We start from the raw sequence: 23,512 nt of genomic DNA on the forward strand, positions 1-23,512 counted from the left end.
TTTTCTGGAATCCAGGAAGGCTGGGAAGCCCTGCCTGCCCCGACCCCTGAGCTGCCTCCCCTGTCCCACCCCAGCATCCCAGTCTGTCCCTGCACACTGGGGATGGCCCTGGAATCAGCAGCTGACCTGGTGGAAAATCACTGGGGAAAAAATGGGGAAAAAACCCCAAATGCCCCCCAACAGTTTCCTGCTTCCTCAGCTCAAACTTCTGGCACAATTCCAGGCTGGAAAAGGGGGCAGTGACCCTGCTCAGGGTGGTTTAACGTGCCAGGGAAGGCTCCCTGCATTCCTGAACTCCCAGGACATCCTGGATCAGCACTGTCCTCTGCCCCCCCACTCCTGAGCCCTCCTGTGTGTCCCCACAGGGCAGAGAAGGGACCAGCCTTGGGAATATCCACCTGGAAATCCACTGGATTTGGGACAGGCCCACACAGGATGGAATTTATGCCACACAATTGCAACGCAGAATGGAACCGAATTAAGGAATTTCAAAGAGTATTCCAGGGGGTTTTCCATGGCTTTCCATAATTTATCATTTATGTCCAACCTGAATCTCAGCGATGAAACTGCTGCCACAGGGCTGGAAAGCCCTTCCCTAATTTTTCCTGGGTGTGGTCGGAAATTCCTGGAGAGGAAATGGAATTCACCCCCCACATCTTGCACTGCCCAGCAGACCTGTGGTCCTACTGCAAATTCCCACATTCCTGGCACATCCACATGGACCAATCCCAGGGAAATTCAGTCTTTCCACGTGCCTGTGGCAGCACAGGACAGGGATCAAGAAAGGCTCATTTTAAGCATTTGTTTCTTATCTAAGCACAGGCCTGTGCATAAGGACAGAGGAATCTGGGGTTTCACAAAAAAAAAAAAAAAAAAAGGAAGGAAATGAAAAATGTTCCTTGGATTTCAGTAGATGCAGGACAACAAATTCCTGTTTTCTGATTTCCTGGGTATCAGCTTTTTAATCATTAATTATTGCAAAGCTACAGACAATGTGAAAACCAAATATCTCATTTTTTGGATGGAAACAGCAGGAGATGAAAGAAGGAAATGGGGTTTAAGCTATTAAAACACACCAAGGTCCAGATTTTGGCCTTACTCAGTTTTCCTGAAGTTTTCCTTTGGATGTCAAACAACATACCATAAAGATAAAGAAACCAACAAACCATAAAGATTAAGAAAAAACAATCAAGATTCTTTCCTTACAGTTTAAATGAACTAAAGGATAATTATATTATTTTTAAACTAGAATTCTAAAGGTAATTTTTTATTTTAAAGTATATTTTAGAGAAATGTATCTTTACAAAGACCTCAAAGGAAAAGCTTAAATTTAAAAAAATGAATTCTTAAATTGGCTAAAAAAAAAAAAAAAAAAGCTGTGAACTGTACCTGTTATCACTCAGATTTAACACCCTCAGCTTCTGCATCTGGCCAATCTCATCAGGAAGAAATTCCAGTTTGTTGGAGCGCAGGGACATCACAGTCACGTTCTTACAGCTCCCAATCTGTGGGAATGCAAAAGCCAAAATGATGGAATCCCAAGTTTGGGAGTGTTTATTGTCACTTTTCATGTCAGGAGGTGCTAAAGTGGGTTTTACTGAAAGGCACAAAAGGCAGAAAATCCAGGAGTCAATCAGAAAATGACATTTTCCTGTTGGCAGCAACCTCAGGGAATGCCTGGGGTTCCCCCCGCTGCTCCTCACCGGGATATTCCCAGCTTTCCATGGATTTACTGCTCCGTTTTTTACCACTGAGCACAGCAGGAATATCCGCTCTTGCACATCAAGACAACGCAATTGCCCAAGGAACTGCCTGCCCACATAATGTGTCTGATGGAGTCCTGGCTCCCACAGGCCATTCCAGCCTGGGATTCATCCATGGAATCCGCTGCTCACCTCTCTGGGCAGCTCCGGGAGGAAGTTCTCGTCCACGGCCAGGGTGCGCAGGTTGTGCAGGTACCCGATGGTGGAGGGCAGCGACTCCAGCTCGTTGCAGCTGCAGTCGAATTCCTCCAGCAAGGACAAGCTGGAACGGGAAACCCTCGTTAGGGACTGGATCATCCCATTAACAACCCCAAACCTCTGCGGGCTCCAAAGCCTCACCAGCTGCAGGCGCCAGCCCTGAGAGGGAACGTGCAGGGCGGAGCTGCTGTGGTTCCTCATGGATCCCTGGAAGTGTGCCAGGCCAGGCTGGATGGGGTTGGAGCAGCCTGGGACAGCGGGAGGTGGCCCTGCCCACTGGATGGGCTTTGAGGTCCCTCCCAACCCAAATCATTCAATGATTTCCATGATTTCCCTGGCAGAAATCTGTAAGAACAGGATTTTTGGAACCCACTTGAAGGCCACTCGGTTTGCCCACGTTATCACTCAGATTTTCTGGGATATTGAGGATATTTAAGAACATGAGGAAGAATTCCAAGCACTTCAGACAGAGATCAGGGCAACTCATTTGGAACCAAGAATGTGGCCTTTGGTAATCCAAGTAACACTTCCCAGCGGGAATATATGGATGTAAAACCCGTTATAGAGCGAGATATACAAATATATACATAGTACATATGGAGGCTATAGACATATTCCAAAATATTCTGAAGAAATATTTCCTGACTCTCTTCTAAAGTGAGACTGCAAATTAAAATTCTTCAAGTGAAAGTTGTGTGACCACCACAGGTGCCACCACCCAGCTCCTCGGCCCCCTTTGCTCCTCACACTCTACCTCTTACTCTCAAGTACTTTAATCAATAGCAAGGTCAAATGACAAGCAATTATTTCTTCCTAAAATTTCCCATCTCCCTGTCCAGTGCCTTAGGGACTTGTCAGAGGATTCTCTGGTTTTTTTCCCCAATATTTTGGTGGATCTGATAAGAAGTTTAGCTCTGACAACACCTCCCACAGACCTTGCTCTGTAGGATTCACAGGAGTCTCAGCTGCAGGGTTGGCCCCTCACTCTGTATCTAATGTGCCTTTATTCCAGTTTCTTAATTAAAAAGATATTTCAGCCTTCAGATGTGACGCCCCATGAAACCAGGGACTGCTGTTCCTCCCAGGGAATCCTCAGAACTTCCCTCAAATTGCTGCACTCCAGCAGGCTGGGAAGCCAAAGGGATCAGGGAGAGGGTTCCTTGGAACACATCCAAAGGCTCTGCCAGGTTCTGTTCCAGCTTTCCTTTAAACCAGGCTCTGCAGGCAGCACAACTCATCCCAGCCACACACAGAAGGATGTCAGGGAAGGCAGAGGCTCAGTTGTTTCCCTGCTTCACGGGAGCAGAGGGAAGCCCGATGGGAATCCTGGTAAACTGCAGGATGAGCAATTCCCCCTTTTCCTGCTGATAACACACCCAGAAAGGAGATAAGCTTAATTGAGAGCTGCCACCTTCCCAATCCAGCAGGAGATCTGACGCTCCGAGCTGCATCCATGGACCTTTCCCTGGCAGTGAAGGATGACTTTATCAGACCGGAATTTTATTGGGAAGGTGATGCCTGGCACAGCCCTTCCCGCCTGTTTTCCTGGCCGCTGCCATCGGGAGATGGCACAATAAAAACACCAAAATCCCTGGGAAGCTGTATTTCCCCCCTGTAGCCCCTGTGGTGGAAGAGCTGCACTTCAGAAAGGGTTTTCCATCCCTCACGGATCACGGATCGGGCACGAGGGGAAGCTGGCAGGAGCAGCCATCATCCTGGCAGTGCTAATTCAGGTAAAATATCGTTCATGTGCTGCTGGGAGAAATTCCCATCTTTCCCGACAGGCTCAAGGCAAGGCAGACACAAACCAGCTGCTGGTCACTTGGGCACCCACTGGAACGTGGCAGTTCATGGCCCAAGGAAAATGAGGAATATTCTTAGAGAGATGAGCAGGGAGATTCATGGAGTAGGAAGAGTAATTCCAACTCATCCAAGATCCAAGCTGCATTTCCTAGAGCCACAGCACCCAGGGAATGGCCAAAGCAGCCCAGATCCCAGGAGTCACCTCCAGGCACTGTTCATCCAGCATCAGGCAAAGGGAATTTTTCAGACCAAAGAATCCCAGAATCCCAGACTGGTTTGAGTTGGGAGGGACCCTAAAGCCCATCCAGTGCCATGGGCAGGGACACCTCCCACTATCCCAGGGTGCTCCAAGCCTTGGACACTTCCAGGGATGGGGCAGTCACAGCTTCACCTGTGCCCTTCCTGCCCTTTCCCTTCCAGTTCAAAGCCATTCCCCCTGGTTCCATCACTCCAGATCCTGCTAAAACCTGGGAATACAAATCTACTCCGGCCTTTGCAGTGCCTGGCACAGACTGGCCCCATGCCCCAAACACCCCCCAGCTCCAAACACTGCCCCAGGTCCAGCTGTGGGTCCTGAATTCCCCTGGCACTTTCCCACCCACCCAGATCCCACAGGGAACATCCCCAGCCTTTGTCTCCATCAGTGAATTAATGGGAATCCCTGATTTTGGGTGGGATGTTTGATTAAGCTGGGCCTATTGTGCACTCTCAGAGCTACCATGGACTTGTCCTTTTGAACAGAAATCCCAAAAAATGAGGGTGGAACTCCCCACCAGAGCATGGAGTCAGCACTGAAGTGCTCTCATGGAGAAATCCCAGAGGGAATTTTTCCTCCTGCACTCTGCCAAGCCCTGTGTGACAGTAACGGGCTCTGGGGGGGTTCCACCACCAGGATTTAGGAGAAAGAGCCCCAGCAGGAATCCATCCAAAGGGATGAGTCAGAGAGCCAAGTTCATTCTGATGTGGGAGACTCTGCCCTCGTTAGAGGAGAGGGAATTTCTCACTGGAAAAGCACAGCCAGGGGCTCCAGCACAGCGAGGAGATCCCAGGTGATCCCACCTGCTCTGCAGTTCCACCTCGGAGCTGTGCCTGGGCCTTTGGAAATGTAATTAGGGCTCCACAACAAACACAGAACAGATGTTGGGTTAAAAACAGGATTTCCCCTCAATTGGAGCAATTCAATAAATAAAAAAGTTTTAAAAGGTTTTAGAACTTGACTCCCAAAATTGCTGAAGCTGGATATGAAATCCATCTTTTTGCAGCATCCAGGAGAGCTTGGAGCCTTTGGAGCTTTCACTTGGATGAGAATTTACTGCTCCACAGAGATTTGGGGAGCAAAGATTTGTCCTTCAGCGATACCCATCGCCAGCTTTTAATGCTCCCCATGAATGTCCCATAAACACCCCAAGGATGAGCCAGCCTGGGCTTTTAGGGGCTGCAGCTGAACAGGTCACAAATATGGATTATTTTTCCCAAATGGCACCACAACAACTCAGTTCTTATTGAGACAGGCCAGGGCCAGGGCTTGGAGCAGCCCGGGATAGTGGGAGGCGTCCCTGCCCTGGCAGGGGTGGAATGGGATCCTTTTTGAGGTCCTGGGGTGCCACCAAGCTGCAGACCCTCAGCAGAAGGAGGCAGAGCCGTGTGAGACCCGACACCAGAGGGCTGCAGAGCGTCCCGAGTGCTTCCCGTGATCCCAGCTCCTGGAATCCTTCCGGCTTTCCCACGGAGGTTTCTGTCATATTTTAGGAACCCTCCATCCCTGTGAGGCCACAGCCAGATCCTTCCCAGCTCCAAGCCCTGGCCCTTGCCATGGGAACACATGGATTTCCCCCCAAATACTTCTACTTTTGCTGCTCTGCTCCCCCCAACTGATTCACACCGAAATCTTTTGTTTCTCCTCTTGGAAAATTGGATATATTTTACCTTCTCACCCTGGCACTGAGAAATCCCCAGGATTAAAAGTGGTGCTCCAAATTTAAATTTCACAACCTGGGCGTTGGAAATGATTTCATAATTCAGTGTATTTGTTTTATTTTACATTTGAAAACCCACACTCATTGAGCAGAAGAGAAAATGTATTTTAATTAAAAATGATAAACTTGGACTCACTTTCCAATGGCGTTGGGCAGGATTGTGAGCTGGTTGTCATCCACCTTCAGAGTTGTCAGTCTCTTCAACAATCCTGCAGGAAGAAATTATGGATGAACAGCTCCCGTGGATATTTCCTGGGATCCCACAAGCAACGATTTGTAACCCCGAACAGCTCCACTCTGGATTTTAGGAAGTATTGTTCCAGATGGATTTTTTCCTGCTAAATGCCCTCTAGAAATCAATCTGGGCAGAAATCCAGGGAACAAAACTCCTGGGATTGATGGGGAGACATAGAAGACCAAGATGGAAAATGGGAGGAGAAGACACCCAGTAAGAGCGTCAATAATTAGCATTGTTAACTAGCAATCCATGTTGGAATTGGAGTAAATTGATTTCAAATGGAGGAATTCTACAGTTCCATGTTCAAGGGGAAAGGGAAAAGCAAATATAATGGATTGGGATTGAAAGGAAATGGACAGAGGGATGTGCCTAGAGCCACCTGGCTCCCAGAGCTTCCATAGATCCCAAATAATCCAGAAATTCCAGGCATGTAAAACAGTAAAAAAAAAAAAAAAAAAAGAAAAGAAAAGTAATAGTTTGAATAACTTCCTTTTTATTTCCTTTTTCCGCTGTGAATGAGCAGCAGATTCCTGCCAGAGCTTCCCGTTGTTCCCCTCATCACTCTCAGACTGATTTTTACATTTAAACCAAATCAATTCTGTCCTTCTTGGCTTCTTTTCCTTAAAACAGCAAGCCAGGTAGATCAATTCCCTCTGAGCATGGAATTCTGCTCCTGACTTTACAAAACAGGAGTTCCCAGACACCATTTTCTGCCCCCTTTGGCGTTTAATGGCACTTCTTGCTCCACGGTTATAAAATCCCAGAATCCCAAAAAATAATCCTAATAATTAAAAAAAATATATTAAATAAATATATATATAAAATTGAGAGGAATCCCCGAGCTTCCCTCACCTATGGAATCTGGCAGCTGCTGCAACATGTTGGAAGAGAGGAGGAGATCCTCCAGCCCCTCACAGCCCGAGATGTCCAGGTCGACCGTCTCTATCCTGTTTTTTGACACATCCAGGTACACGAGCTGTTTTAACTTCCCTATAGACTTAATAGCACGTGAGACAGAGTTACTTGAGCAGATAGAGCTGTTAATTAGAGCGTTAATTAGAGACAGACACACAAATCCAGCAGACCCAGAGTTATCTCAGCACCCTCTGGATCGTTGCTGTTCCCGAGGCAAGGCCGGGGTGGGCTCGGCCTCAAAGGACCAAAAGGAACCTCCCCCCACCCTGGTTAATTAATGTTCCAAATTAATGCTCCAAATTCATTAAATCTGCTGGAATTTGGCATTCCTGGGCCTGCAGCTATTTCTCCAGCTGGACACAAATCCAAGGGATATTCCCAATTCCCACCTCCCAGCAGGCAGGTGGAGCTTTTCTGTGTTGAACCATCCCATAACTTTTATAATCATTCGTTCATTCATTCATTCATTAATGACTCTGTGCACCCACCCAGGAAATGCAGGTGTTCCCCGCCAGGCAATCACCAAACCACCCAATAATTCCACAAAATAAATGTCCATACCCCAGGTAGCACTTGCAAGGAATTATTGTCCATCCACAACTCCTTTAGATTCTGGATTTGTTCGAGAACCTCGGGCTGGGGAGAAGAACAAATAATTATGGGCAGCTAAATAAAGCAGTATTTCTTTAGTTAAATAAAAATCAGTATTTTCTTAACAAAAAAGCTTCCCTCTTCACTTCCCTTTGGTTTTTTATGACCCCCCTCAGCCTTTCAGGTGCTCAAGGACAAGGAGAGAACATTCCCTTCATGTAATTTAACCACTGCTGCTCTTCATCAAAACGTGTAAAATTCAAGCAGCTTTTGCAGAAGGAATGAGTGGAAAGGACACATCCTTGGGAGATTTAATATCTGCAGCTGGCACACCCGGGAGTCAGGATGCACCAGGGATCATGGGCACTGATAAAACCTGGAGCTGCAAAATTAAACTTTCATCCTTTCTTAAACTTTCATTCTTTTCAGCACCTCAGGGTATCAGGGAGAGAAGCTGAAAAAGGCAATTCCCGGAATCACTTCTCACTCCTTACAGCTGGGAAAATCCAGAACTACAAATCCAGGTCAATATATATTCCCAGGTTTCCTCAGCAGTGTTTTTCTTTCCTGTCAAACACTTTCCACAGCAAACCAAGACCTGGAATTTGCCTTCGCCCTCTCAAGTTGTAGAGATTTTTTTTCAAAGCCTGACAGAACCTGGCATTAAATATGCCATGAAATATGCCATGAAATATGCCATGAAATATTCCATGAGATATTCCGATCCAAATCAGGTTCCAGCATTTGGAAGCAGTACAGTTGCCCTGGAATGATTCCAATGCAGGCAGGAACAAATGGACCTTCAGACCATAAGAGAGACCTCGAGCTGGTCTGTGTGGTCTGGTCTGGAATGCTGCCATTCCCAGAAGAAATCTGATTTTCCACTTGCCCAGGAACTGTGGGAGGAGCTCCTGATGCCTCGTCAGGTAAGAACAAAGCTGATAAGGTGGAGAACTCATTCCTTGTTTTCCACATCTCCACATAATGAGTTCCTATTAAAAACTATTGGTGAACATTTTAAAGATGATTTATTTTGCCTCTGTTAAATCCATTGAAATTCTGCTGTCCTTCAGTGATTAAAACCACTTCTAATTTCCAGGCTAAATTGATTAATGGTCATTTGCTACTATTTGTTCCTGTGCTGATTAATGTCTCTTTATCCCTCTGGAGTGTTCACGGGCTGAGGTCATTATGGATAATCATAATTTCCCCTCTCAACTTTAATTTGCTCTTAAATCCCTCTCATTAACAGACACCTTTCTCCAAGGCCCCTGTACAGAGCACACTTTGACGGGGAATTTCTTGGATTATAATTTCCCAGCATGATGGGATTTCCCATTATTATGGAGCACCATGGAATATTCCACATGATGGCACACCACGATCCAGACGAGATCTCGTGGATGGGTTGGTATTAAAGTGGCATGAAAACCTTGTTTGTGTCTGTCAGAAATGCTTTGGTTTGGGTCTGCTTGGGGAATATCTTCATTTTCCACTTAGGCTGCTACAATTGGAACAGAGTAGAATGGGAATAGGAACAGGACAGAAAAGGAATAGGAATGGGAATAGGAACAGGAATGGGAATAGGAACAGGAGCAGGAATGGGAATAGGAACGGGAATAGGAACAGGAACAAGAACAGCTGGAAGGGTTTTACATTGACCACCCAGTCCAACTCCCTGTTCAATTCAGTCTGACCAAATCTTAAAGGGTATTACTCAGGGAATTGTCCAAATGTTCCTTAATCCTCCTCTCCAAGAGCCTGTTCCATGGTCTGGAACCCTTTCCATAGAGAAAAGCTTCCTGGGATGGAGTCTGAATGGAAGATTCACATGACTTTTTGATAAAATTACATTCTATTTTATCCTCTTTCCTTTTCCTTCTCTCCCCACCTTTACCTCCTCCCTCCCTGAATTCCTCCCAAAGCCTTGCTGCTGGCTGCAGACTCCTGAACCTCTGGAACCGGATGGAGAGAAGCCAAACTTAGCAAAGCTGGTCCTTGCTGGGACCAGCCTTCGCCTGCTCCAGGCAGAGCTGCTGCTCCTCCTCTTCCCAGGGCCAGGTTTGACTCCCCAAAACCAGGGAGATGCCAAACCTTGGGATTCACTGCTCCTGCAGAGCCATGACAGGAGCTGCCTCTTCCCTTCCTTGATTACATCTTGGATACAGCTGCTATTTAGGGAGCCACAATTTGCATTCCAGGAATGTGCACGTCTCCCAGGATTCGGGAATCTTGTTCCCAGCAGAGTGGATGAATGGAATTATTCCGTTTTGGCCATGGCAGCCCTGTGCCCGTGGCTCCATCTGGCTGCAGGAAGGGCATGGACTTTTCCAGGTCCAAGGGAAGGGCCCCAACAGTCCCTGGACACCAAAGAAATGAAGCTCTCCCACACCACTGACTCATCTTCCTCCAATAAAAAGGAGAAATCTATGGAAACCCAGATCAGATTTTCAGGACCCATGAACACAGGACCTTCTAATCCTTTTTTCCCAGGTGTGAGTTAAACTAGTGCTACTTTTCCTAAGGCATTCCTGCAGATTCCCACTGTTCCTTGGCCTCTTGGCCCATTTGGCTCCAGTTCCTACATTTTCGGAACAGCTGCCTGAAAAATGAGTCACCTTGGGAATTCTGGCCCTAACAGCAGGATGGGGCCACCCCTCTCCTCATCTATCACTTGTGGGATCACTCTGCTGCCATGGAAAAATACGGAATATTGTCCAGTTCTTTTCAAACACCACAAACCCAAGCCACCCCCAGAAGAGACACTCTGAACTCGGGAAGGATTTAATTCCTACAATTAAAATTCCAAGCAGCACTTCTGAAAATTTTGTTCTGTTTATCCACGCTGAAGATTTTAATTAAAAATCTGAGTTAAAGCCTCTCTTTTCTCCTGCATGGAATAAACGAGCAGCCTGGAACAAGGTGGGAGTTACTCCATAAAACAGACATAGAGACTTTGCTACAGCTTTTTACCACCAGGTGACATTTCAGGGTTTGTTTGAAGTGGAATTATCTCAGTTTTAACTAAAGCTACAAAAACCATTCCCTTGTAGGGCTGTAATCTCTGATCCTTCCAGTCTTCCAGGACTCCCCAGCAACAGCATCTCCTACCTTCTGTGCTGACAACAGAGAAAATTCCCAGAAGATTTAAATTTCAGGGAAATTAATTCTGATTTTGGGGATGAGTTAGGGACAGAAACTCCTTTGGGAGTCCCAAAGTTACCTCTGCTGGAATCACAGAAGCCCAGACTGGTTTGGGTTGGGAGGGACATTAAATCCCATCCCATTCCATCCCCTTCCACTGTCCCAGGCTGCTCCAAGCCCCATCCAGCCTGGCCTTGGACACTTCCAGGGATCCAGGGGCAGCCACAGCTTGCTAATAAAAAGCAATTTCTAATCATTGGTGATAGCAGTCTCTATTATTTCCAAGATATAATGAACGACATTAAGAAATCAGTCCCTAATTGACACAATAATTCATCCCAAGATCCTCAATCCGTCCCCCATGGAGCATCCCAGGAGTAACAACCTGCTCAGAGGGGGAATCCTCAGCGACCTTGAGCTGAGGAGAAAATCCTGATGGGGATGAAGCACATTTGGTCACCAACATTCCCCTCAGGAGTACAAAACACCTTCCATGGGACAGGGAAATGTGTCCCTTGCCCAAGGCCACAATCCAAAAAAGCCTTTCCAGTAAAAGCATTAATGCCCCATGGACAGAGCATCCAAACCCCACAGGATTCCCATTAAAAACAGCATTTCTTACCAGCTCAGAGAACTCATTATTGCCCAGATCGAGCCTCTCCAGCTGAGTCAGTTTGTGCATTGACCTGGAACAGATTAGGAAAGACTTAAAATGAGATTTTAACTTGCAAAATGTCAGATTTTGCTGGGATAAAAAGAAAGCTGCATTGATATTGTTATGGCAAAAAAGAATTGCACCATTTTGATGCTGATGCAAATTTAAACAATCCTTGAGACATTAACTGAGGTTCTTGAACTCAAAAGCCAGCAACAGTTATTTTTATACAAAAACAAACAAATCTTGGTAGAGTTTTGCATATTAGCTCAGGGAAAATGCCCCATGTTATATTAATGATTGAAATGAAATGTAACAGAAAACATGGCTTTTTGATAGAGATTTATGCATTTGTTGTGATTTTTTAGAAACCACTAGAAAGCATTTGGACTCTTGGGCCAGGTCCCCAGCGTGGCTGCCCCTGCCTTGAGGTTCAGCTTTAACCAAGTTCAAAGTTAATAAATCAATTTTTGCCTTTGTTTCCATGAGCAAAACCAGAGCAGGGTTTTATCCCAAGTGCAGAATTTCTCCTTAAGCCCTGACAGACCAAAGTGCTCCCAACACCACACTGGGTTTGGGGGGGTGCAGTGAAAAAGAGAGGATAAAAATAATTAAGTCATTTAACATGAACGGCAACAGGAGGTTCAGAGGCCTCCTGAGGTAATCAGATCCTAATCAAAAAATTAGCACAGCCTTAATTGCTGTGATCTGAAATATCAACCATTTTATCTCTGCAATTTGTACCAGAGGTAAAACTGATTATTATTGAAATGCTGTGGCTGAAAACCAGAGCCCTGGTTCAGCATTTCAGTCACGGCCCAAGCAGGCTGTGCTCAGAGCACTGCTGCGTTTTTACTGCCAGCAAATTCCACTTTTCCTTCGTTAAAATGGGGAAGTAAACCCCACAGAACCAGGAAATCAACTCCGGAGGAACAGGGAAAGAAACCCCACAGAAATATGGAAATAACCCCCACAAAAATAGGGGAAAAAAACCCCACAGAAATATGGAAACAACCCCCACAAAAACAGGGAAAGAAACCCCAGAGAAATATGGAAATAATCCCCACAAAAACAGGGAAAGAAACCCACAGAAATATGGAAATAACCCCCACAGAAATATGGAAACAACCCCCACAAAAACAGGGAAAGAAACCCCACAGAAATATGGAAATAACCCCCACAAAAACAGGGAAAGAAACCCACAGAAATATGGAAATAACCCCCACAAAAATATGGAAACAACCCCCATAAAAACAGGGAAAGAAACCCCACAGAAATATGGAAACAACCCCCACAAAAACAGGGGAAAAAACCCCACAGAAATATGGAAACAACCCCCACAAAAACAGGGAAAGAAACCCCACAGAAATACGGAAATAACCCCCACAAAAACAGGGAAAGAAACCCACAGAAATATGGAAATAACCCCCACAGAAATATGGAAACAACCCCCACAAAAACAGGGAAAGAAACCCCACAGAAATATGGAAATAACCCCCACAGAAATATGGAAACAACCCCCACAAAAATATGGAAACAACCCCCACAAAAACAGGGAAAGAAACCCCACAGAAATATGGAAATAACCCCCACAAAAACAGGGAAAGAAACCCACAGAAATATGGAAATAACCCCCACAAAAACAGGGAAAGAAACCCACAGAAATATGGAAATAACCCCCACAAAAATATGGAAATAACCCCCACAAAAACAGGGAAAGAAACCCCACAGAATTAGGAAGTAAACTTCACTGAAATGGGAAAATAAACTCCATGGAAATAGGGAAATAGATCCCAAAGAAACAGGGAAATAAACCCCACAAAACCAGGGAAATAAACCCCACAGAAACAGGGAAATAAACCCCACTGAAATAGATCACAACATACTATTACAGCTAATATTTTAGTTATTATACACATTATATATTAGCTGATATATATTTTTCTATTTTAGGTATTTCTATTATAGATTTTCAATGATTAAATCCTGAAACTCTTCAGAGATAAAATACACTCAAATTGGTAAAACCTTTGTCTTTCATGCCCAATTCTTTTGAGCACAACTTTAACAGCTTTTGTTGTTCTACTGTAAAGTCAGCTTAAAATGCAACTTTTAACCATTTTTTGTGCCATTTCTACAGTCAAATAAACAGTTCCAGAAACTAAAATTGATGTGGGGGCAGATTAGTTTCAGGGAGTTGAGGCTCCATCAAAAGAAGCAGCTCTGCCAACGTTCCAGTGGAAAATGAGATTTTTCCATTAGCTGCTGATATTTTTATCTCTTTCGTGTAATGACTTATATTTCTCTAATGGAAAGCTTCATTCTGGTTTTTATGTGGGGTCACTGTATAGAGGTGGATCAGGAAAGGAGCAATTATGAGTAATGCTCAGTTAAATATTCGTTGCTTAAATGATGTAATGGCAGAGAATTAATGTGCTCATGGAAGTGGCAAATGAAGATTCCCCCCAAATCTTTATTGGGATCCCGTTTGGAGCTGTCCTTCCATTCATGACTGCCTCCATTCAGGGGGTTTTGGGCTGTGAGGGCGGAATTCCCATGAGGTTCAGAATCAGGTGACTTTATTTTTTAATGATTTTTAAACACGGGAATGTGATTTTTAAAAGACTACAAAGGCATGGAAACCAGCAGAGAAACTATGGAATCCTTGGTGAAAAATTAACATTTTAAACCATCCCCGCTCCATAAATTACAACTCACATGATAGAATCCAGGGGTATTAATTACAACTCCTGCTAATCACATTTTTGGCTTAATTTAACTTCTCATGGTCTTGCAGGTTTGGCTTTGCTGCCTTATTTAGAAGACATTTATCTAAAAATTGTAAATAATTCAAATAACCAGGAAAATCCTCTGGTTTAGGCCACTGAGAAAAAATACCTCCAATAATAAAATCATGGAATTGTTAAGGTTGGAAAAACCCTCTGAGATCATTGAGTCCAGCCATGGTCACCACTGATCCATGTCCCCAAATGCCACATCCAAAGGTTTTTTGGTCACTTCCAGGGATGGAGACTCCACCAAGTCATTAAATTAATATCAAATTATAATATCAAATTAATTGGGTTATTTAACAGTACTTGGGATCTCTGTCTCCACCGCCTCGAGGAGAAGCAGCCCAAGTTTCCCATAATAAAAATTGAATAAAATAACCAAAGTTTCATCAGGATATGCAAGACGTTATTCTTGTAAACCTTTATGTTTATATATTATTCAAACCCCTAAAGAATTCCTCACACTTCCTGCTCTTCTGTACTAATTCTGCATGGAACAAATGAACAGAGAGTAAAGAGAGACTGAAAATGCACTTTTAGCCCTGCTTTCCCATTTATTTTGCCAGAGAACAGGAGAAGATCTAATTTAAGGTGCTGAATAATTCCCAGGGATGAACCAGGTTCGATGGGAATTAAGGAATATCTGGCAACCCAAAGTTGACTCCATCAGCTGAACCCAAAAACAGGAGAAAAGGAGTTTTAGTTCCTCATTTCAGAGTCCTTTTGATTCCTCCTCCTGCTGCAGCGTGGCCTGGGGGCAGCACGGATCAAACCCAGCGTCGCTTCCAAAGGAAAGCCAGGGAAATCAATTTGGGCTGGGATGGATCTGAGACCAAAAGTGCCAGGGCTCAATAGCAACCTGCATTTTCCTTGAGAAGGGGTTGGGAATGGGCAGGAACACCTGGAAAATTTCGGGTCACTCCTGAAACATCCCTCTGGAGTTATGGGCAGGAGGATCCAGGAGGATCCAGGAGGATCCAGGAGCAATCACCAATCTGGTTTTCCATGTGCAGGAATAAAAGCAGTTGAGGGCCATAAAATTTTGCAGAATTATCTTTATTTTCCTGCTGACACAAACACAAAGTTCCAGAGGGCAGGGAATTTTTCCAGGCTCATGGAAAAGGCAGCAGGAGGTCCCGCAGTGGTTTGGGGCTCTCTGCTTCCCGACTTCAGGGAATTCTGGTGGATGCACTGCAGGAACACAGCTCCCAGGATGGCCCTGGGAGGGACGAGCTGGAATTCCCAGCCCAGAGCAGCTGCAGGAGCTCCTTGGTGTGGCTTAAGATGGTGACAGGGCAAAATGTCATTCCAAGGGTTTGGCTGGAAACCATCCACAATCCAGCACCTTACTCAGGGAGAGGAAAAACCTACTAAACGAGAGAAAAACCCTATTAAATGAGAGAAAAAACCCACTAGATGAGAGGTAAATGAAAGAAAAATCCTATTAAGTAAGAGAAAAGAAACCTACTAAATGAGAGAAAAATCCTGTTGAGAGGAAACCCTACTAAAGGAGAAGAAAAACCTACTAAATGAGAGAAAAATCCTATTAAATGAGAGAAAAATCCTACTAAATGTGAGAAAAATCCTACCAAATGCGAACCTACTAAGGAAGAGAAAGAAAATGATTGAGAACTACTACATGTGAACCTACTGAGAGAAAAATACAAAGTGAGAACTTACTAAATGAGAAAAAAACCTACTAAATGAGAGAAATGACCTACTGAGAACCTAGTAAATGGGAGAAAACCTACTGAGAACCTTGTAAATGAGAGAAAAATCCTACTAAATAAGAACCTACTAAATGAGAACCCACTGAGCGAAAGAACCTACTGAGACCCTACAAAATTAGAGAAACAACCTAGTAAATAAGGGAAAAAACCTCCTAAGTGAGAACCTACTAAGTGAGGGATAGAACCTACTAAATGAGAGAAGAAAACTCCTAAATGGGAGGGAAATCCTATTATTAAATGAGAGAAAAAACCCTCCAAGTGAGAACCCACTGAATGAGATAAAGAACCTATTAAATGAGAACCTACACAGTGAGGACCTCCTAAGTGAGAACCTACTGAGAACCTACTAAATGAGAGAAAAAAAACCCTAAATGAGAGAAAAAAAACCCTAAATGAGAACCTACTCCGTGAGAACCTGCAGGATTCCAGAGACCCCATCCCAGGGCGCCAGGCCGAGCCAATCCCACTCTCCCACGGGGCAGGGACACGAAGCGCCCGGGTACAGGAGGAGCTGGGAGTTCCCTCCAAGCTGTGAAAACCAGAAGTGATCCCACAGATCCCCCATCCCCCTGCTGGAACTGCGTGAGGGTGCTTGGATTCTGCAGGGCTGGGATTAACCCAGGATAACGGGAACGGCCCTGGGAGCCACTTCCCTGTGCCATAAACTGGGACAGAAGAGCAGGGGTGGAGCGGGACCAAACCCAATCCCATTAGCACAGGGAATTCCAGCGTGTTCAGCTCCGGGTTCTGGGAGGAGCCCAGGATTTTGGGATAATGAGGAACAAAAGGAGTGTGAGGTTGGGTGATTCTCCACGGTTGTAAACGTTCTCCCCTCCCAGCACTTGGGGCCAGCAAGCTTTCCTCTGAAATTCAGAGTTCCTAAGGAGACCGTGGGATCCCAGAATTCCGTGGAAATGCCCTTGAAGCTCATCTGGTCTATGGAAGGTGGCCCTGCCCGTGGAACTGGATGGGATTTAAGGTCCCTCCCAACCCAAGCCAGTCTGGAATTCTGGGATTCTATGAAGAGCAATTAAGGCAATTTTCCAGACAGCTTTACACCCTTTTAAAATAGGAAAAGCCTTTTTTCCTAAAGCAAAACAATGGAATACATTTTCCAGCCTCTTCCCTGAGCAGCAAATGGATTCAGCTTAAAAAACCCTGAAGGGAAACCTCGTAGTAGCAGTTGCTGATTCAAATATTGCCAATATTTTAATAACGTGCTGCCAGAGTAGTAAAGCTGGGGGGGAGTGCGAGTTCCCAAAGTCAGCCAGAGCTGCTATTTGAGGAAAACAGGTCACCAGGAACCCTGGAAATGTTTATAAACCCAAAGTGTGGCAAACACTTCCCGTCTTTATCAAAAACTCGGGAGAAAGTGGAGCAGCATCTCAAAAAATAGCAGGAGAAAGTGAAGCTTCTCCCTAAATTCAGCCGCCCCCCGGACAGATTCTCAGCTGATTTAAATTGTCTCTTCCACTGACTTCAACACTCTTCAAAAAAAACCCTGTGATTTTTGCCAGGCAACTTCCTAAAGTGGGATTTGGGAAGCGCTGAGGATGTGAGGAACGTGCATTTCACGGCACCGATGTTTGTAAGGCTCAGGGAAGCTTGGGGACACTCAATGATCAGGTTCCTGGAAATAAAACCCACTTTTATCCAGCAAATTCCCATCAGAAGGGAGGTAAAGGATTGGGACATTTGTAATGTCAGAATGTCTTCCTGGAATTTCTGGATCATTCACTTCATTTCTTCCTTTGGAGCAAAGTCTTGGCTACAGAAGGGCACAAAAATTGCGACTCCACAGAGTTAGAAACTGCAAATTTGCAAATCTGACCTCTGTAAAGCAGCCACTGCTATTGATAATAGGAAGAATTGGGGAATTCACTTGATTTTGTTTTAAAAACAAACAAAAAAAATCTGATTAGGAGCAGCAGGTCTGCTGACCATGAAGAGAAATGAATACTTAGGACAGAGCCTATTCCCAGAAAATACAAAATTCCCCTTAGTGAGGGAATGTGCTGTGATTCAGGAATGTTTGGGCTGAAAAATCAGGAAAATTGGTGGGCTAAGGTGGTTTTTAGGAGCAGGAAATCCCCCTGCACTTTTCCCAGCACAGGCCACCAGCAGGGTAAAAGTTCCCAAATTAAAACTCAGTCAGAATCTCCCAAATGCTCCGAAATTTTACAGAAATTCCAGGAAAAAAAAAAAAAAATCCAGATTTTTCTATTTTTTGTTGGACAAATTAGAGCCTTAATAAAATATCAGAAATTATCTGCAACATCCAGCAGAGATTTCCAAATATTTCCAGCTGCTCAAAAGGTCCTGGAAAATGATCAGTGGTAATCTCTGATCGACCCACACAGAGGGAAAATAAATCCCTGATTTCATGGAAGATCTTTGGGGCAAACACGAAGATATTTTCAGCAGGTTAAAAACTTTTCTGTGGGGAAAATGGGAATATCCTGCCATGTTTTCATCACCCACAGTCAGAATTGCCTTAAATTGTTATTTCTGCAGTAATTTTAGACCATTTTGCATCCAGTTCCTATGGATACATCTTCCAACAACCTGGATTTAGCAGGAAATAGAGCAGATTTAGAGCTCTGCCTAACACAAAGCACATTCCATTCCTGCTGATGTCCAGATGCTGGATTTTTCCTTAAAATATTCTTTTTTTCTAAATATTTTCGAAACTTTTTAGAATATTTTCTAAATATTCCAAAATCCATCTTTTCTAGGGCATGAAAGACATGCAAAAAAAAAAAAAATCTGCTTTTTGGTAACTCTTTGTCCACTTAAGTCCCACTTAACTTAAATAACCCTGAGCAGAAGGGACTTAAAATGTCCTTCCAGACCGTTTCACACCTATTTAAATTCAAACTGCAATATTAAAATTTAAATTGAAATTGCAATTGCAATATTAATATTATTTTCTTGCCCTTCTCTCCGTGTCCTGCATTAGAACCTCTGGACAAAGCGCCAGGATATTGAGGCTGTTTTATTCATGATAAAGTTAATCAATTGCAGCATAAGGAAGGAAGCCTTTAAATACAAACTCGAGGATCTGCAGCACTCATTTCCCCAGTGGATTGTGCCAAATATCCTGATTTTCAGTGCTCTAGCCAGAATGGATGAGGTATATTCCGTGTAACATTCCTGGATTTTACTATCCCGCGTTTGTTCTCCCCAGTGCAGACGGTTCTGTTGGAAACACGGGGCTTTTCTCTCGATTTCCCTTCTCTTCCTGGCTGGGTGAATAAAGCAGCCTGGAATTTCAGGTGTTCCCGTGTCCTCTGCCACGTTGCTGCACCTCCACCACCCTGCTGCCACTCCCAGTCCTGCTTTTCCAGCCCCATTCCAGCCTTTGGGATCAGAGGTGAAATCCCCCACCACAGGGAAGAAAATCCTCAACATTTCCATCCTCTCTCTGACACTGTCCTGAGAGCCCTTTTGCCCACAGAGAAAAAAATAATCCCAGAAAAGCCCCACATTCCCATTTTTTCCCCCCCCAGTTGATGCCAAGGTTGTGCCCTGGCCTTTCCCCAGCACTTTGAGGGCGGAATTTGCACGAGCAAAACCTTTTCCTTCCACTCCACCTCGGTGGTTCTGGCAAAGCTGCCACAGCCAGGCCCTTCTTCCCCTGGGAGCCTTCCCAAGGAACATCCTTGGAATCACGGGAAAAGTCCCACTCCACAAACTGGGTGCTACTGAACCCCGTTTAACTGGAATCTTCCATCCAACCCCCTAAACTGGACCAAAACCCCCTGATTAAACACTTCTTATCCCAGAGAAAACTCCCCATTCCTTTGTTAGCACCAGTGCCACACAGTCCCAGCCTTGCTCCCTCTGGAGTCAGGAATCAGCCTCATCTTTAGTGGGATTAGAGTTAGGAAATATAAAAACATCCCATTTGACCCAAATTGTGCTGCTGTGGAGTTGCAATCCCTCAATCCAAACAAATCCCATCCAGTTATTCCAACCAGCTCCTTCTGCATCCAAGGATGAGGCAGTTCCCTCCTGTTAAGCTGAGCTTTAGGTGCAGCCCAGGTACCACAAAACACAAATCAACACCTCAAAGGCTGCCAGTCCCCTGTCCTGGACAGATCCCGAATTTAAATGGAGATAAAAACTGATTAAAGTTGTTTATCTGTTTGGTTTTCAAGAGGATAAAAGTAACTCAGAACATGAGAACTGGAAAATTCCTACAGAAAAGTGTTTTCAGCCCACATAAATCATATTGTGTTTAACCCCAAAAACCAGCTTTCCTTTAAACCAGGGCAGAGCTGTGGATAAAAATCCATGGGAAGCAGTGAAATGTCACTCCTGGGCAGGAGATGTTGAGAAATTCCTTTGAAAATGAGCTGAATAATGTGAAAAATCAGTGTTGGCAGCATTTGATAAACCCAGTTGAGTGCCACCACTGGGAGTCTCACCATGGGGACACACAGCCCTCCTTCTAAAACCCCAAATCCAGGGATACTTTTCCATTTCAGGCTGATCCCTGCTCCAGACAACAGTTCCATAGTTCTGGTCTGGACAGCACAGCATATTCCCTGTTTTCCAGTGCAGCTCCTACAGCGAGCATGGGATGGGGAGAAGTTTATTGTTTATTTATTTAGCATTTCCTTTTCAAAACACCCTTTAAATGTTGCTCAAATTACAGCAACAAATCATAAAAACTTCCTCTTTTTTTTGGTAAAAGCACCAAGAAATCCTCCAAAATGGACATTTCCTCAATATCCTGCTGACACAGTAAAGCCAAACCATTTAATTCTGGACAGACCATGAGGGGAGAACATTTTCCTGGGGATGTTTCCAACACTTCAGATGATTCCTGGGTGAGGAAAAAACGCTGTCACATCCTCACTGACCAGGCTTAGCTCACCTGGTGCATCCCAATTTTGTTTATTTATCTTAAAATATCAGATATTTATCTTAAAATGCCAAATTTTGGCTCTTGAGTAACACTTAGCTGATCACCACTGTCCATCTTCCATTATATAATGGAATCATAAATTGGGTTTTTTTTAGCTAAAACCTTCAGTAGAATTTCTTTAATAAATGCAAAAAACCAACTCATTGCAGAAACATCACCACTGCATTGCTACCAATCCAAATATTTGGCACTTCTGGAAATTCCAGGTGATTAAATATAAATATCCCATCACTTACTTTGGTAGAGTTTTCAAGTGGTTTTCTCTTAACTCCAAAATTCGCAATTTGACAAGTCTGGAAACAGGAGAGCAAATCATGAGTGCATCCAAAGGATCCATCAGAATGCTTTGAAATTATTTATTTTAATTTTTAAGAAGGCTGTTTCATGCACAATAATCCAATGTCCAGTTCTTGTGGGGCTGGGGCTGGCACAAAATTCAAAGCCAAATCATTTCATGTCTTCTGAAAAGCTCTGACATTTATCAGGTTTCCCCAGCAATTTAAAATTCATTTTATCTATGACTCCAGCAAGGCAAACACAGGAAAAGTTGGAAAGTTTGGAAGAAACAAAAAATAAAAAAACAACAAGAAAACAAGAGCAAGGTTTGTAAATGCACGGCCCCAAAGAGATCAGACAGGAGGGAAATAACAATAATGATGAAGGAATTAGAGTCCCTTTGTTCATATAAAATCAGCATTTGTAACAGAAAGTGTTTTCTGCCAGAAGATTTAGGCTCCTAAACCTGTCCTTAATCCCAAGATCATCAGCCCAAGCCCCAGCAGGGCTTTGCCAGAGCAGGATGGGTGCAAACACCACACTGAGGGTGTCCCGTCCATCCCTTTTCCCCTGATATTTGGATTTATAGCTGACTCCAAGGGCAGGAATTAGGGGTTATCCTGACATTCCACACGCTCCTCACCTGCAAACAACTCCCTGCTGCCGTTCTGTGTTTCTGAAGGCACCCAGGGCAGAGCCAGGCCCAGCCCAGGGGCTGTGGGAAGGCAGCGTTTTTATCTCCCCGGCCTGAGCAGCCCAAAGCCTCTTCCAACAGGATTTGGTCTCCTCAGTGGCACTTCTGGAGAGCTGAGCTGATGTTCTCAGACAAATAATAAACCTTTCATCCAGGTGGCTGCAGGCATCAGCCTAAAACTGGGCTTGGGTGAGCTCTGGAACAACCCCAAAGATTTGCTCTGCTGATCTTTTGTCTCCTGAGCTCCTTGCCCAGGGGGACAACCCAAGGGCAGAAATTCCAACGATTCCCGGGTACCAGAGGTGGGATAAACTCCCCATTCCCGCCAAGGCTGTGCAGGGGAAGGCCCCCCCAGCTCCTGCTGCCCCCTCCTATGGAAATTGGGTTGACTCTGGTTCCCACCACCTCTGCTTTGTCCTTATCTAACATTTTTTGGCTCTGCTCCTGCTGCTTTTATTTTTACCCTCGTTCCCCATCCCTTCTGCTTCCACATCTCGTCTTTGCTTGTTCCACCACGCTCAGCCGCTTCTCCCTGCCCTTCTGACTCACGGCTCCTCACCCTCCTGCCCGTTTGGCACAGCAGGGCCCACAGTGCTGCTCTGTGCCCCTGCCACAGCTGAGCCACCCGCGTGAAGGATGAGCATCCTCGAGCCCTGCTTCTCCTCACCTTCCCCCAAAGTGCCGAACTGCATCACCTCACCACCGAATTCTTGCTGACACAACACTCACTCTCCCAGTCACTCGTGAAAACGGGGCTGGAAAACCAAAATCTCTGGGTTTCTTGTTCAGTTTTTCAAGAGAAGCCAGCTTTAAGCTGGCCCCTGCGAGCCTGAGCCGGGTTCAAATGAAAGGAATGTGCTGGGATGACTCATTCTTACCTTCCAAAGTTAGCTGGAAGAAACTCCAAAAAGGCATCATTTAGATAGAGCTGGGTCAAATTTAGAAGTTGTGTGAAGCCATCTGGCAGCCTAAAAAAACAGTGCAAACCTTAATGCTCCCCCCGAGGTTGCCATGGAGATAATAACAATGTATATTTAGAAGCAGAAAGGTGACTTTCTCTCTCACCTTCTTTCCCTACCCAAATTCTCCTGAAGAACTTACTTCTTACAGACATTTTTGCCCACTCCCATCTTCTCTGCATTGCTACAAACACAGGAAATGCAAAGGCCTGGCACATGCAGGGTAGAGCAGCCTTTCCTGCCTTCCTGCTTGAGGGGGTTAAGCCAAAGGTCCTTTTATTTTCCATTTTCCATTTTCCTTTCCTTTCCATTTTCCTTTCCATTTTCCTTTCCATTTTCCTTTCCTTTCCTTTCCTTTCCTTTCCTTTCCTTTCCTTTCCTTTCCTTTCCTTTCCTTTCCTTTCCTTTCCTTTCCTTTCCTTTCCTTTCCTTTCCTTTCCTTTCCTTTCCTTTCCTTTCCTTTCCTTTCCTTTCCTTTCCTTTCCTTTCCTTTCCTTTCCTTTCCTTTCCTTTCCTTTCCTTTCCTTTCCTTTCCTTTCCTTTCCTTTCCTTTCCTTTCCTTTCCTTTCCTTTCCTTTCCTTTCCTTTCCTTTCCCTGTTCTCTGTTCTCTTTTTCTTTCTCCTTCTCCTTCTCCTTCTCCTTCTCCTTCTCCTTCTCCTTCTCCTTCTCCTTCTCCTTCTCCTTCTCCTTCTCCTTCTCCTTCTCCTTCTCCTTCTCCTTCTCCTTCTCTCCTCCTCCCATTCTTTCTCCCTCTTCCTTTCTCTCTATTTCTTTTAATGTGAAACAGCAACATTCCATCCTTTCTCCCCTTCACTCCATTCTGTAAATCCTGGATTTCCAACAC

The 23,512-nt window shown here is 44.7% G+C and overlaps 1 protein-coding gene across 3 annotated transcripts in view; it reads right to left on the reverse strand.

Moving 5' to 3' along the window:
• LRRC7 (leucine rich repeat containing 7) overlaps positions 1 to 23,512 on the reverse strand; it is a 165,337-nt gene that overhangs the window by 26,751 nt on the left and 115,074 nt on the right. For all 3 annotated transcript variants that reach the window (XM_069023689.1, XM_069023692.1, XM_069023690.1), the window contains 8 exons: positions 22,587 to 22,676; positions 20,975 to 21,031; positions 11,251 to 11,314; positions 7,455 to 7,529; positions 6,831 to 6,975; positions 5,877 to 5,949; positions 1,896 to 2,025; positions 1,390 to 1,505 (listed from right to left, as the gene is read on the reverse strand). In XM_069023689.1, the coding sequence (XP_068879790.1) occupies positions 1,390 to 1,505; positions 1,896 to 2,025; positions 5,877 to 5,949; positions 6,831 to 6,975; positions 7,455 to 7,529; positions 11,251 to 11,314; positions 20,975 to 21,031; positions 22,587 to 22,676 (750 nt within the window). The remainder of the gene's footprint in view (positions 1 to 1,389; positions 1,506 to 1,895; positions 2,026 to 5,876; positions 5,950 to 6,830; positions 6,976 to 7,454; positions 7,530 to 11,250; positions 11,315 to 20,974; positions 21,032 to 22,586; positions 22,677 to 23,512) is intronic.

This window comes from Aphelocoma coerulescens, chromosome 8 (genome assembly GCF_041296385.1).
Source record: "Aphelocoma coerulescens isolate FSJ_1873_10779 chromosome 8, UR_Acoe_1.0, whole genome shotgun sequence".
Classification (NCBI taxonomy): domain Eukaryota; kingdom Metazoa; phylum Chordata; class Aves; order Passeriformes; family Corvidae; genus Aphelocoma; species Aphelocoma coerulescens.